At 50.2% G+C, this 12,500-nt stretch overlaps 1 protein-coding gene across 4 annotated transcripts in view; it reads left to right on the top strand.

Annotated features, from left to right (window-relative positions):
* LOC135251354 (guanine nucleotide-binding protein subunit alpha-11) overlaps positions 1 to 12,500 on the top strand; it is a 32,656-nt gene that overhangs the window by 18,027 nt on the left and 2,129 nt on the right. For 2 of the 4 annotated variants that reach the window (XM_064328710.1, XM_064328709.1), the window contains exons 2-7: positions 3,440 to 3,624; positions 4,329 to 4,483; positions 7,132 to 7,260; positions 8,366 to 8,494; positions 11,735 to 11,864; positions 12,199 to 12,352. In XM_064328710.1, coding sequence (XP_064184780.1) covers positions 3,440 to 3,624; positions 4,329 to 4,483; positions 7,132 to 7,260; positions 8,366 to 8,494; positions 11,735 to 11,864; positions 12,199 to 12,352 — 882 coding nt within the window. The remainder of the gene's footprint in view (positions 1 to 3,439; positions 3,625 to 4,328; positions 4,484 to 7,131; positions 7,261 to 8,365; positions 8,495 to 11,734; positions 11,865 to 12,198; positions 12,353 to 12,500) is intronic. The other 2 variants (XM_064328711.1, XM_064328712.1) reach the window with 2 other exon arrangements.

Here is a 12,500-nt window from a genome sequence, read left to right as displayed (position 1 = left end):
GTGGGACGAAGGCTATCCTGTAGACATTTAAGGTTTGGCTTTTTGTTTGTTTAGAGGTTCAGAGCAGCAGTTTTTTTGTACATGGTGAGGTTGGCCATGCAAGCACTTTCACAGGGTTTTAATTTGCCCCCCCCCCCAGGGTTTTTTTACGGGTGCAGTGCAGCTCCCTCTGTGAGGCGTCTGCCTGGGACACAGAGAGGGCTTTTCGGGGAGCATCGAGTGATGAATGTGTTGTCCAGCTGAATTTTAGGAAATCCCCCCCCCCCTCGCTGGCCATTCTGCAGCGGGGTGGCACCCAGTGCACTGATGTTTTCGGACGGGGGGGAGAAAGACTGGCAGAAAAAAATTATTTCAGTTTTACATGATTCTTTTTTGTTTTTTTTTTTTTTTTTCCAATAGACTTTTTCCAGTAGACCTGCAACGCATTTAGCTGCAGTGCACATATCAAAAAACTGACTGGGCTCCATTTTTTTTTTCCACAATCCATTTTCCACAGCTCCATTTCCACAATCTAAAGATGCATATTGTAGGCTATATGCTTATGTACAGAGGGCAAAGTTGTTGCCTTGAAGCAATCAAAATATTTACTGTCCTTCTGCGAGGAAGGAGGAGGGGGAAAAAGGTTGCCGCGGCAACCGAAATTGCCTGTACTCCAAACATTGGAAGTAGGCGCACGCATTTCTCGCAATGCAAATATTTGGTCTCTTGGCTCCTCTGTTTTATTTGCTGAGCAGTTTCTACCGACGTCCAACAAGCACGCCCACGGCCACCGTCTTGCGGCCCGATCCGATTGGACGGGTGGGGAGGTGAGGTCACGGGTCAGACGCCTTCACACGACTTGTGCATTCTGGGGCTTCTGTTTTGCACCCAGGGCCACTGCTGATTGGGCGAAATCCATCCATTTGTCCCTTTGAACAAGACTTTAATTTTTCCGTTGCTGTGAAGAAAAAGAACAACAAAATGTCTCCCCGTCTTAGACAGTTACTAAAACCGAAATTTATTGTGCATTTTACTTTCCAAGGATTTATTATGCATTTAACTTTTCCATTTTGCCACATGTGGATAATTATCATGAATCTTGGCTGGTATAAAAATGTTCTCTCTTGGTGTCAGCGTGTTAAAATTTGATTTCCCCCCTCCCTTTGCACCTAATGGGTTGGTCTGCTACGGTTATGTCACCTCCGCCATCACTGATTGGCCATCTGAACAGCACTTAATGGTTTCTCCCTTAGGAGGTGTGTCCTGTGTGTAGGCCCCTCCTCCTTATTTGAATGTTGCCTTCAGCCTCTCTCTCTCTCCCCTGCCACTGTCTCTCTCTCCGCTGTATCTCTCTGTCTTTCTCCCTCTCCTAGTCTCTCTCTCGCCTTCCCTGTCTCTCTCCTCTTCTTTCTTCCTTGTCTTTCTGTCTCACTCTCCTCCCTGTCTCTGCCTCCTTCGATCTCTCTTTCTTTCTTTGTCTCTTTCTCTCCATCCCTCCCTCTCGCTCTCGCTCTCTCTCTCTCTCCCTCTCTCTCCCTCTCTCTCCCTCTCTCTCCCTCTCTCTCCCTCTCTCTCCCTCTCTCTCTCCTCTGACCCACTTCCTGTTGTATAAGACCTTGGTACCACGAAAACGAAACGAGCTCCAGAAAACCTGGAGACAGTGCACAGCTGCCAGTGCCGCCTGTCCTCATCGCAGAACGGGGGGGTCGGGGTTTGGCGGGGGGGGGGGGGGTGTAGATGCTGACTAGGTGTCTTTTCAGGGTTGTACTTGCCTGCACTGTAAAAAAATAAATAAAGGAAGTGCACGTGAGTCCACCTCCAGCAGAGAACCCCGTTCTCTCATTCCCAGCTCTGTGCAGGGGCAGAATGAGGCCGCGGGGTCTGCCTGTTACCTCTGGGCCTCTCCTCGCTGCGCGCTGCTCCTGTTAATTGGTCTGGTGTTAAAGGACAGAGTGTTAATTCTGCCAGTGTTGAGAGAAACATCCGTCTGGCAGTGCCCAAGGTGGTGTGGTTAAGTCTCCTCACCACTCTGGCAGTAAATGGTACAGATACCTTCATTTGCCGTTTTATTTATTTTGTTTGTACAACTTTCTTAACGCCTGCGATGATAAGTGCACATTTTTAGGAAATGACAGGTAACATCTACTGTCACTGCGGTCCCAACATTGAAAGGCTGGTCGATGGGGAGGCTCGCTGTGCCCCCTGGAGGTGTTACCGTAGTTACGCTGCAGACTGAACAGATCCACTCCCTGGCTGTGGCGTGTGAGCTAGAGAGAGAGCAGAGTGAGAGAGAGGTGAAGCGAGGGATGGTGGGAGAGAAAGAGAGGTGAAGCGAGGGATGGTGGGAGAGAGAGATGAAGCAGATGTGGGAGAGAAAGAGAGGAAGCGGTGGTGGGAGAAAAGAGATGAAGCGAGGATGGTGGGAGAGAGAGAGAGAGAGGATGGGGAGAGAGAGATGAAGCGAGGGTGGGGAGAGAGAGGAACGAGGGGTGGAGAGAGAGAGAGATGAGCGAGGGATGGGGAGAGAGAGATGAAGCGAGGGATGGTGGGAGAGAGAGAGAAGCGAGGATGGTGGGAGAGAGAGATGTAGCGAGGGATGGGGAGAGAGAGAGATGAAGCGAGGGATGGTGGGAGAGAGAGAGAGAGATGAAGCGAGGGATGGTGGGAGAGAGAGAGAGATGGAGCGAGGGATGGGGAGAGAGAGAGAGAGAGAGAGGTGGAGCGAGGGATACGGTGAGAGAGATTAGAGTCGGCTCCACCAGCGCGTTTCCCTTCTGTGGTGACGAAGTGGCTCAGTGGCGCCATGTGTGTCTGTGCTGTGAAAACCTCCGAGGTTTCACTTCCTGTCTCTGTGGTGAGGCGTGTGTGTGTGTGTGTGTGTGTGTGTGCGTGTGTGTGCGTGTGTGTGTGTGCGCGTGTGTGTGTGTGTGTGTGCGCGTGTGTGTGTGTGTGTGCGTGTGTGTGTGTGTGTGTGTGCAGGCGTGTGTGTGTGTGTGTGTGTGTTTGCACGTGTTGCTACTATCTGTTCCTGCCCTGAACCACATGCTGAAACAAAACCTCCTTTTAAATGAATAGTGTTAGTCGGGGGGATGGAGGGGGTGGGTCTGGCTGGGTTGTCCGATCCAGCATGATTGGGGGTGGGGGTCGGGGGGGGGGGGAGGGATGATCTAGTTATGTCCAGAGATCAGCCAAGGGAATGCTAAAATATAAATTATATTGATATTTGTTAACGGTATGTTATGTATTGTTGCCTATGAAAGCCTGTTTTGAAGGGTGGGACAGAGTTGTACAGAGATGCAAACTTGACAGCAATGCTGTGAGAGACGGCAGCAAGGTGGACCACTGTTTGCAAGTTTCTTCCAGTTCTGGGTCTCTGTCCGTCCCGACCGTGAATGTCCGTGTGGACTGCATTTGGACCGCGTTCTGACCCCGGTTCCGTTTTCGGTTTTTTTTTCGGCAGGCACGGGCGAGAGCGGCAAGAGCACCTTCATCAAGCAGATGCGCATCATCCACGGCGCGGGCTACACGGACGAGGACAAGCGCGGCTTCACCAAGCTGGTGTACCAGAACATCTTCACCTCCATGCAGTCCATGATCCGCGCCACCGAGACCCTCAAGATCGGCTACAAGCAGGAGCAGAACAAGGTGAGCGGGCCGAGATCAACCCCCCCCCATGACCCCTACACCTGTCCCCCTCCCCCCCACGCCCCCTACCCCTGTCCCCCTCCCCCCCCTCCCCCTCCCCGGTCTGTGCCAACACACAGGTCACACTCTCAGAAATAAAGGTACAGTGGATGCACATTTTTGTTCCTTTGCAAACAAATTTCCCAAAATGCACCCTGGAAGGCATTCCAGGGTGCAAACGTTCCGTTTGCATACTAATGAGTACATTCTACAAGCAAAAAAAAGGGTACAAATTAATGTAAATTGCTGGCTAGGGTTACAGTTTTATGTACCTACAGGGTACCACCCCAGTGACGAGCAAGAATATTTAGAGAAAATTCTGCCTGCTTAACAACTTTCTCATCCGGTGAACTCAACAATAGTACTCAATACTCCGTGTACTCCGTAGTAGAGAAGTGCACTGGTCTGGACAGCCATGGTGAGAGGAGGACTTGTGACCTGAAGGGTTGCAGGTTTTATTCCCAGGTAGGGCACCATTGTACCAGTGAGCCAGTTACTTATTGCTTTATTATATATCCAGCTGTGCAAGTGGACGCTGTGAAAAATACAGAACTCGTGTGTGTTTCTCTGGATAAGAGTGTATGGCAGATTCCTGTAATGTGATGTAATAATATCTGTTGTGACCTCACGTCGGCCGTCCCCTCTCCGCCCTCCCATTGGCTCAGGCGAACGCCATGCTGGTGAAGGAGGTGGACATAGAGAAGGTTTCCACGTTCGAGGAGCCCTACATCACCGCAATAAAGTGTCTTTGGGACGACCCTGGCATCCAGGAGGCCTACGACAGGCGGAGGGAGTACCAGCTGTCCGACTCCACCAAATAGTAAGTCCGGAAGAGCACCCGTTTGAGGGAGGGGGTCTGGGGGGGGCGGGAGGTCCCGTTTAATTGCGGGGAGGGGGGTGTGACCCTATACAGCCTGGATGTCATCATTCACAGCAATGGTCCTCAGCCCTGGAGTTACTGCTTAATTTAACCACGGAGTCTGTCAGGCCCACCAGGTGCTCTGCTCCTGTCCTTAAGCAATATGGCGCCCGAGGCCGTCCTGCACCGTGAGCGCAGGAATGTTACGGGTGGCGTGGTGTCGATCGGCACGACGCTGAGCGGAGTGCAGAGAAGCCCCTCCAGCTGTGCCTGCGTTCACCACACAGCACGGCCTCGAGCGCCATATTGCTTTTATAAAACTGCTACAGCATACAGGAGCGGCTAAATGATGATTTATGTATTACTTATTTTTTAATATTATTCGTAAGTGACGGCTTGTGCTCAGAGCGGTACTGTTTACAAACAGGCTGAATAACTGTATAACTGTGACCGTATCAGAATCAGCCACCAGGATCGAAACTCCAAATAATTAATATTCATGAGGGGGCATGTCAGGGACACACCTGATTGGCACGCCTTTCATGAATAATAATGAGTTGTGATGGGTACAGGAAGCTCCAGCGAACGCTTGAACCCGTCCTGTTGGCCGTTGACCCTAGAAACACAGTTAGGTGATGTCACCATTTTTAAGATCTGCCCAGACAGAGGCTGGCCATCATAGCACGATGTAGTGGGGTGGAGTATGGGGGGGTTCACAGGTATCTCAAAAGCGGCAGACGCTGTTTCAGTGGCGGGAAGGGGTAAGGGGGGGGGGGGTGAAATAATCGGGACAGTTTGTGAGAGCTGTGCGCTGATAGGGGCCGCTAGCCGCTCATTTTGCAGGCGATCAGCAGTTATTTTGTGCTGCCGCTTGCAACAGGGGAGCACGCGGCTCGCGGACAGCTTGCGGGGCCCTGTGGGAGGGGTGGGTGGGTGTAGTTCAGGTGAGTTTAGCCACCAGGCAGGGGGTGGGCTTTTAATAGAGACGCCCCTTAGCCCCCCCCCCCAATCCCTTAAGAATGTCTTGAACCAGCGCAGTGCTGTCTATATTCTATTCGACCTCTGCGCGTAAGATGGCTGTCTGCAGTCTTTTCGGTGGTCGTCAGTTCGGAGGACGCTGGCTGTAAACCGTGAGATAGAAAATGGATGCCGTTTCCTTTAACTGGACGGCGAGTTTTTACCAGCTTAACGGATAGTTCAGCGTTCTGCCCAGGGTTCGATCTGAGACCATTGCCGTGCATAGCGATCTCCCTCGAATGTCTGCTCGACAGCGACCCCTGGCGGTAGAATGTCAAACTGCGGTTGCCATTTAACATTTTTACCTCTCCCCTCCGCCACCCTTTTTTTTTTCCTTTTCTTTTTTTTGTTTCATTCAAATCATCTTTTCTGTCTCCTGAACAAAGAGCTCTGGCAGCTAGTCACCCCTGCTTTGAATGTGGCTGTCCTGGCGTCTTTCTCCTTTTCTAGGAAAATGCGTATTTGGGTGTTGAATTCCAGACCTGCGTGCCGGCACTGTCGGCTTGCTAAAATGGAGATGAGGCCCACAGGGTCTGCGGAACCCATTGAAGGCTGTTTGGGTTTCCCTCAGGGGGATTTTAACTGCGGCGCACTGCTGCTTGTGATGTTCCCGATCGCTTCGAATGAGAAGCAAACTGCCTGCAGCTTATAGTGGGACAGTGTGGAGATTCGTGGAAAGATCATTTTTTTAAGTATGACATGGTTTCTGAAGGACACTTTATACAGGAAGTGTCCTTGAAGTGCGCTTAAGGTACGCGTGAAGTGTACTTTTGAATTATGAAGAGCTTGCGTTATTCTGTTTGATTTTACGCTTCGTGTCATTGCCCCGGATACAGGGTCAGAGGTCAACACCGCCTCCACACAATGCCCTTGTGAAATAGAAATCTGCCTTAATTGCCTTAATGAAACCTTTATCCCTCTCTTACAGAACGCTCCTCTTAATCTTAACCATTCCATTTAACCCTGGGGCCTCGTTTACGAAATGTTTGTGTTTACACACATTTGATCTTAAATTGAATAGATTTGATCTTGCGTGAAAATCAGAGCCCAAATTAGGATTTATAAAAACGTGAAACTGACGTGAACGTGTCCTTTGATGATGCGTACAAACCTTTCCCCGCGGCTAAAATAAAGTAAAGTCAAGTTAAACCAAAATTGGGATTGGAACACACAACATTCTGCTCAGCAGCCTCACATTTCACACATTTCTGTCCATTGAGTCTCATTTCTGAGTAATCCAAATCCGCCATCATATTATTCTACTCCAGTGGTAGCTGATCCAGTTACCTGGCGATCTGCCGTCCTGTAGGTTTTCATTTTAACCATAATTTGGCACACCTAGTTCTACTAATCAGCAGCTCAACAAGACCTCTAGCTGTTTAACGAGGTGTGGCTTTGTTCTGGTTGGAGTGAAAACCCTACAAGGACAGTAGGCCTCCAGGAGGAGGGTTTGGTGATCACTGTTCCACTCTATGTGTGCATATATGCTAATGTATATGTACACAGATGTGTATCTGCATATATATATATATATGTGTGCGTGTCTGCGTGTGTACACATGTCTGTGTTTCCCCCCCCACTTCATTCCACAGCTACCATAATCATTTAGAGCGCATATCCACATCGGGGTACCTCCCCACCCAGGAGGATGTGCTGCGGGTTCGCGTGCCCACAACTGGCATTATTGAGTACCCCTTTGACCTGGAGGATATAATCTTCAGGTACTGGCGCGGAGTGCCACTAGAGCTGCCGCCGCCGCTGCTGCTGCCTTCGTCATCGTCTTCATCGTCATCCTCACTGCTGCTCCTGCCGCCACACAGCTGTGAACCACCCACCCACCCCCCACCCCACTGCACACAGACTACAACCCCCCCCCCCCCCCCCCCCCCCATAGCACCCCTCTCTGAGACAGCAGCTTTTACCCCCCTACCCCACAGACACGGGTTAGACAAACAGGCCTCACTCTAGCCCCCAGGTGTGCTGTCTGTTTTATGTCCACTTCGCCCCCCTCCTAAATCAGTTGTGGCCCATCGACACTCTGTGGTATATCACCGCCATTTTGTCTCCAAAACCAATTGGCAAAATTGTCTTTGAATAGTCCGACAGAGTTTATTTTCCAAACCAAAATGTTTCTGAAATTTCTGTGCAGTGGACAGAGAGAGGTGCTGTTGGGGGCTCTATACAAATTTTCTGAGAGATGCAGGGGGGTGCCGGTGATGGTTGGTGGAGGGGGGGCGCGGTGTTTTTTAGCAAGGGGTTCACCCCTCGTGTCCACCCGAAGGCTTCTGTACTTCTAGGACGGAACAGTCCACTTGCCTCAGAGGGAGGGGGGTGGACCAGTCCACTTTCCTCAGAGGGAGGGGAGGTGGACCAGTCCACTTGCCTCAGAGGGAGGGTGGGTGGACCAGTCCACTTGCCTCAGAGGGGAGGGGGGGTGGACCAGTCCACTTGCCTCAGAGGGAGGGGGGGTGGACCAGTCCACTTGCCTCAGAGGGGGGGGGGTGGACCAGTCCACTTGCCTCAGAGGGAGGGGGGGGTGGACCAGTCCACTTGCCTCAGAGGGAGGGGGGGGTGGACCAGTCCACTTGCCTCAGAGGGAGGGGGGTGGACTAGTCCACTTGCCTCAGAGGGAGGGGGGTGGACCAGTCCACTTGCCTCAGAGGGAGGGGGGGTGGACCAGTCCACTTGCCTCAGAAGGAGGGGGGGGGTGGACCAGTCCACCTGCCTCAGATGATGGGGGGGGGAGGTGGAATGGGAATGGGTCTGCTAACTCCTGTCATGCTTCCGTTTTTACTCTGTTGTTCCTGTATCTCTCCCTGTCTGTAGCTATCTAAGCGATCTGGATCGCATCGCACTGCCCTCCTATCTGCCAACCCAGCAGGACGTGCTCAGGGTTCGCATCCCCACCACGGGGATTATCGAGTACCCTTTCGACTTGCAAAGCATCATCTTCAGGTAGAAGATGCCAACAGTTACTGGCTTTAAGTCATGAGTCCACTCCCCCATTTTGTTTCTCATTATTTATGTCAAACCCAAAGTTATGTACGTATGTGAATGTGTCATTTATTCATCGGATATTTTTTCATGTTATGTGGTTTCTGGCTACATTTATTTATTGACACATCTGAACCACCAGTATTTGGTGTGGAATTGTTTTTGGGGAATTTTGACTGTTGAAGAAATTTCACATCACACACGGGATCGAAGCAGACGACGGGATGAATTGAGCGGATTCTTCCTTTTTTTTTTCCCCAACAGCCGCGTTGATTGCATTTAATCCCCCCCCCCCACGCACACACACTCGCACTCAGTCTCACACACACACACACACACACACACACTCACACACACGCACACACACACAGTCTCTCACACACACACACACACACACACACACTCACACTCACACACACACAGTCTCACACACACTCGCACTCAGTATAATTTTGTTAAGTTGTGAGATGGAGAGAGGGAGAGAGAGACAGAGAGATATGAGGGGGATGGAGAGAGAGAGAGAGAGAGAGAGAAGGAGAAGGAGAAGGAGCTGCCCCCTCTCTCCTCCCTTGGCTTGTCCTACATCGGCGAGCTCGTCCTGGTAAAGTAGGTCATTCAGCCTGGCTGAAGGGGAGGGGCTTTATTTTCGGTTACAGAGCCGCCCCCCCCATCTATCACTGTGCCCCGGTACCGCCCCCCTCCCAGCTGCACTGTGCCACACTGACCTGAAGGGGGGGGGGGGTAGTGGCTGCTCCAGCACGTCGGAAATCTCGAACCCCCGGCACACCTGGAGCTGAGCGCAGTCGTTTAGCCATACTCCTCTGCACACCAGCGCCCGAGGACTGCAGGCCCCTTCCTGTTTTCTAAGTCCTGTTTATTTTCCCCCCTCTCTGGTGACATCGTTTTTCCACCTCCTCTCTTATGTAGAGCCGCTGTTTTTTGAAACGGGCATGTCGAAAAATGTCGAAGTGGGGCGCGGATCACACACACACACACACACACACACATACACACAAAACACAAAACACTTCACCTTGCTAAGCCCTGATGGTTTGGAAGACCGGTCTTGACTTGAGGATGGACTCTCCAGCGTTGTGACCTAGCCTTTTTTTTTTTTTGTTGTTCTTTTTCTTTTTGAGATGTAGAGATCATTGAAGAAGAGTTTTTGAGGATGCTATTGCCTCATCACCCCCCTCGAAAAAAGGGTACCTTTTCCCAGAATCCTTTGGGATGTCCTTTCTGCAGTGATTGATGCTGGAGACAGAATTGACACAGGAGCTCATGAACGCCAATTTTTTTTTTTTTGCGATCGCAAAACCCTATTAAAAAACAAACATCTCCTGAGGAGGATTTACCCACCCACGTTCTTTTTCTGATATGAAATTGCCTTTCAAATAAAACAAGCGTTTTAATGTTGATATCACCGCCTCTGAGACCCCCCTCCCCCACCTGTTTTCAGGCTGTCCAAACAATATTAATTATTCAGTTCGGTTATTTTAAAAATATTTCACAAGCAGGGCGTTTGTAGCGTTTATTTGGGTCGTTTTGCTCAGCTGAAGGATTGCGACAGGGACTGCGAAGGATCCAAAGAGGTGCCCTTCCTCCTCCTCCTCCTCCTCCTCTCTGGGTTCTGATCTCTCTCCGCTGAACTCTTCTTCCTCCGTGAGCTGCTCACCTCTTCACGTTACCGCTTTGGCTTTGCGCTGTGAACACTCACTGGGAAACACCTTGCTTTTTTTGGCCCTTCCGGCTTGCCGTAAAAGCAAACACTGGGGACGCCTGCACTTTTGGCCCTCGTGGCTTGCCGTTTTAAAGGGAAAAAAAAAAAAACCCATGTATTTTTTGACTGCAGACAATACTGGGTGGAGTTGTGTGTGGAGCACCATGCACAATTCTCAGTGTTTTATACTCCTTTTTGATACTTTTATGACGAAAGTTTTAACCCTCTATCGCACGAAGTCTCTCTGAAAAGTTGTTCGTGGAATGACAGTCAGAGGGGTCTTTGCAGAAGGGAGCTAAAGCTTGGGTCCTGGTTTGGGTCGTATTTCTGAACACATTTGTGCAGAAGAAGCAGTCTGTGTGCTCTCCAATGGGGGAAAAATTTGAGTGGGGTTATAAGGGAGGTCAGGTCCTTCAGAAAAAAACCTCTGGAAAGTGAATAAACTTTTTAAAAAGTACGGCACCGAGGAAAAAGGCCAACGGAACTCTCCTAACTCCTGCAAAATCAGGAGATCAGGTGTTATGGTCAGTGTCCGTACAGAGCTGCATAAAAGCAGTTTTCTAAATGCCATCATTATTTTTGATTGTGTCCCATATTTGAATTATTATTTTTTAAATCCAGAAATCGCATATCTGCGTGACTTCGTTCATTTTCACTGGGGTGGAAATGAGACGATGACTGACAGGGACGCGTTTCTGCTTCTTCGCACTGATGAATTCAGCGGAAGGTTCTGAGCAGGAGGGCTCTGATCTTAACGGCGTTCAAAAGTGTCGCCCAGGCAACCAACTGGCGATCGGCCAGCTGGCCATCGGCTTGGCTTCGCTGCGTTCAAATCACTGTGAAACCTGTGAGTTTCTCTCAAACAGTCCGATTAAAGAAATCTAATTTATTCGCCTCTGTTGGTGAAAACAGAGAATTGTAGTAATGATTATAATAATAATAATAATAATAATCTAGCCCTCCTGCTCATTGGTTATGGTTTGTTATATTGGTTATGGTTTGTTAAATGAATGCCTTTGTCTTTAGAATATTTATTGCTTTAAAGTGATACTGAATAGATAGCAAATGGAAAATACCATAGATAGCGGATAGATAATACCACAGATAAATCCATATATTTTACAGGTAGACTAGATAGGAATATTTCTTGTAAGAAGCTGCTTTATGGTATGGATTTGAAGCATTTTCTGAAATTGTTTTTTCTTCCTTACCCCTGGCCTTGTATGGATTCTCCCCTCTCACCCCCCCTTCCTGTATTTCCCTCTGTCCTTCTTTCACTCTAATCATATCTATCTATCTCTCTCTCATTTCCTCTCACTCTGTCCCTCTCACTCTTTCTCTCTCCTCTGTCTCCATTTCTCTGTCCCTTTCTATATTCCCCCCTCTCTCCCTCTCTCTCTGTTCCTCTCACTCTGTGTATCCCTCTCTATCTCTCCCTCTGGTACCCCCTTTCGCTCCCTCTCTCTTTTTCCCTCTCTCAGGATGGTGGATGTCGGGGGTCAGAGGTCAGAGCGCAGGAAGTGGATCCACTGTTTTGAGAACGTGACGTCCATCATGTTCCTGGTGGCCCTGAGCGAGTACGACCAGGTCCTGGTGGAGTCCGACAACGAGGTGCGCATTCCGGGGGAACTCCACCTATCCCACAATCCCCCATTCCCCCGAATCCTACAGCCAGGCTCTCTCTGTCCGAAAAACTCCAACCCCTCTATCCTCCAGACCCCAGCCCCACAGTCCTGCCATCTCAAAGCCCAAATTTCCCCAAATCCTACAGCCCAGCTCTCTCTGCTCACCAATCCCACAATCACAATCACACACTAGCTCGCATTCACTCACTCACACACACACACACACACTCTCATTAACTAATGCTCTCAGACACTCACTAACTCACAGTCACTCACTCACCTCTCTCTCTCTCTCTCTCCCTCCCTCCCTCCCTACTCAGAACCGGATGGAGGAGAGCAAGGCCCTGTTCAGGACGATAATCACGTATCCGTGGTTCCAGAACTCCTCGGTCATCCTCTTCCTCAACAAGAAGGACCTGCTGGAGGAGAAGATCATGTACTCTCACCTGGTGGACTACTTCCCCGAGTTTGACGGTAAGAGACCCGCTCCCGCCCCCGCCCCCTCCCCTCCCCGTCGGGCAAGGCATGGCTGCTAAATCTGGCCCATTAGCATTGGCTACGCGGGCTACTTAGCGCCTCATTACATTGTTTGCTCGTTAGCAGACAAATCCAGAGCGACTTG

The sequence above is a fragment of the Anguilla rostrata genome, chromosome 3 (assembly GCF_018555375.3).
Source record: "Anguilla rostrata isolate EN2019 chromosome 3, ASM1855537v3, whole genome shotgun sequence".
NCBI classification, from domain to species: Eukaryota; Metazoa; Chordata; class Actinopteri; order Anguilliformes; family Anguillidae; genus Anguilla; species Anguilla rostrata.
The sequence above is the reverse complement of the archived record's forward strand: the minus strand, read 5'-3'. Positions and strand labels throughout refer to the sequence as shown.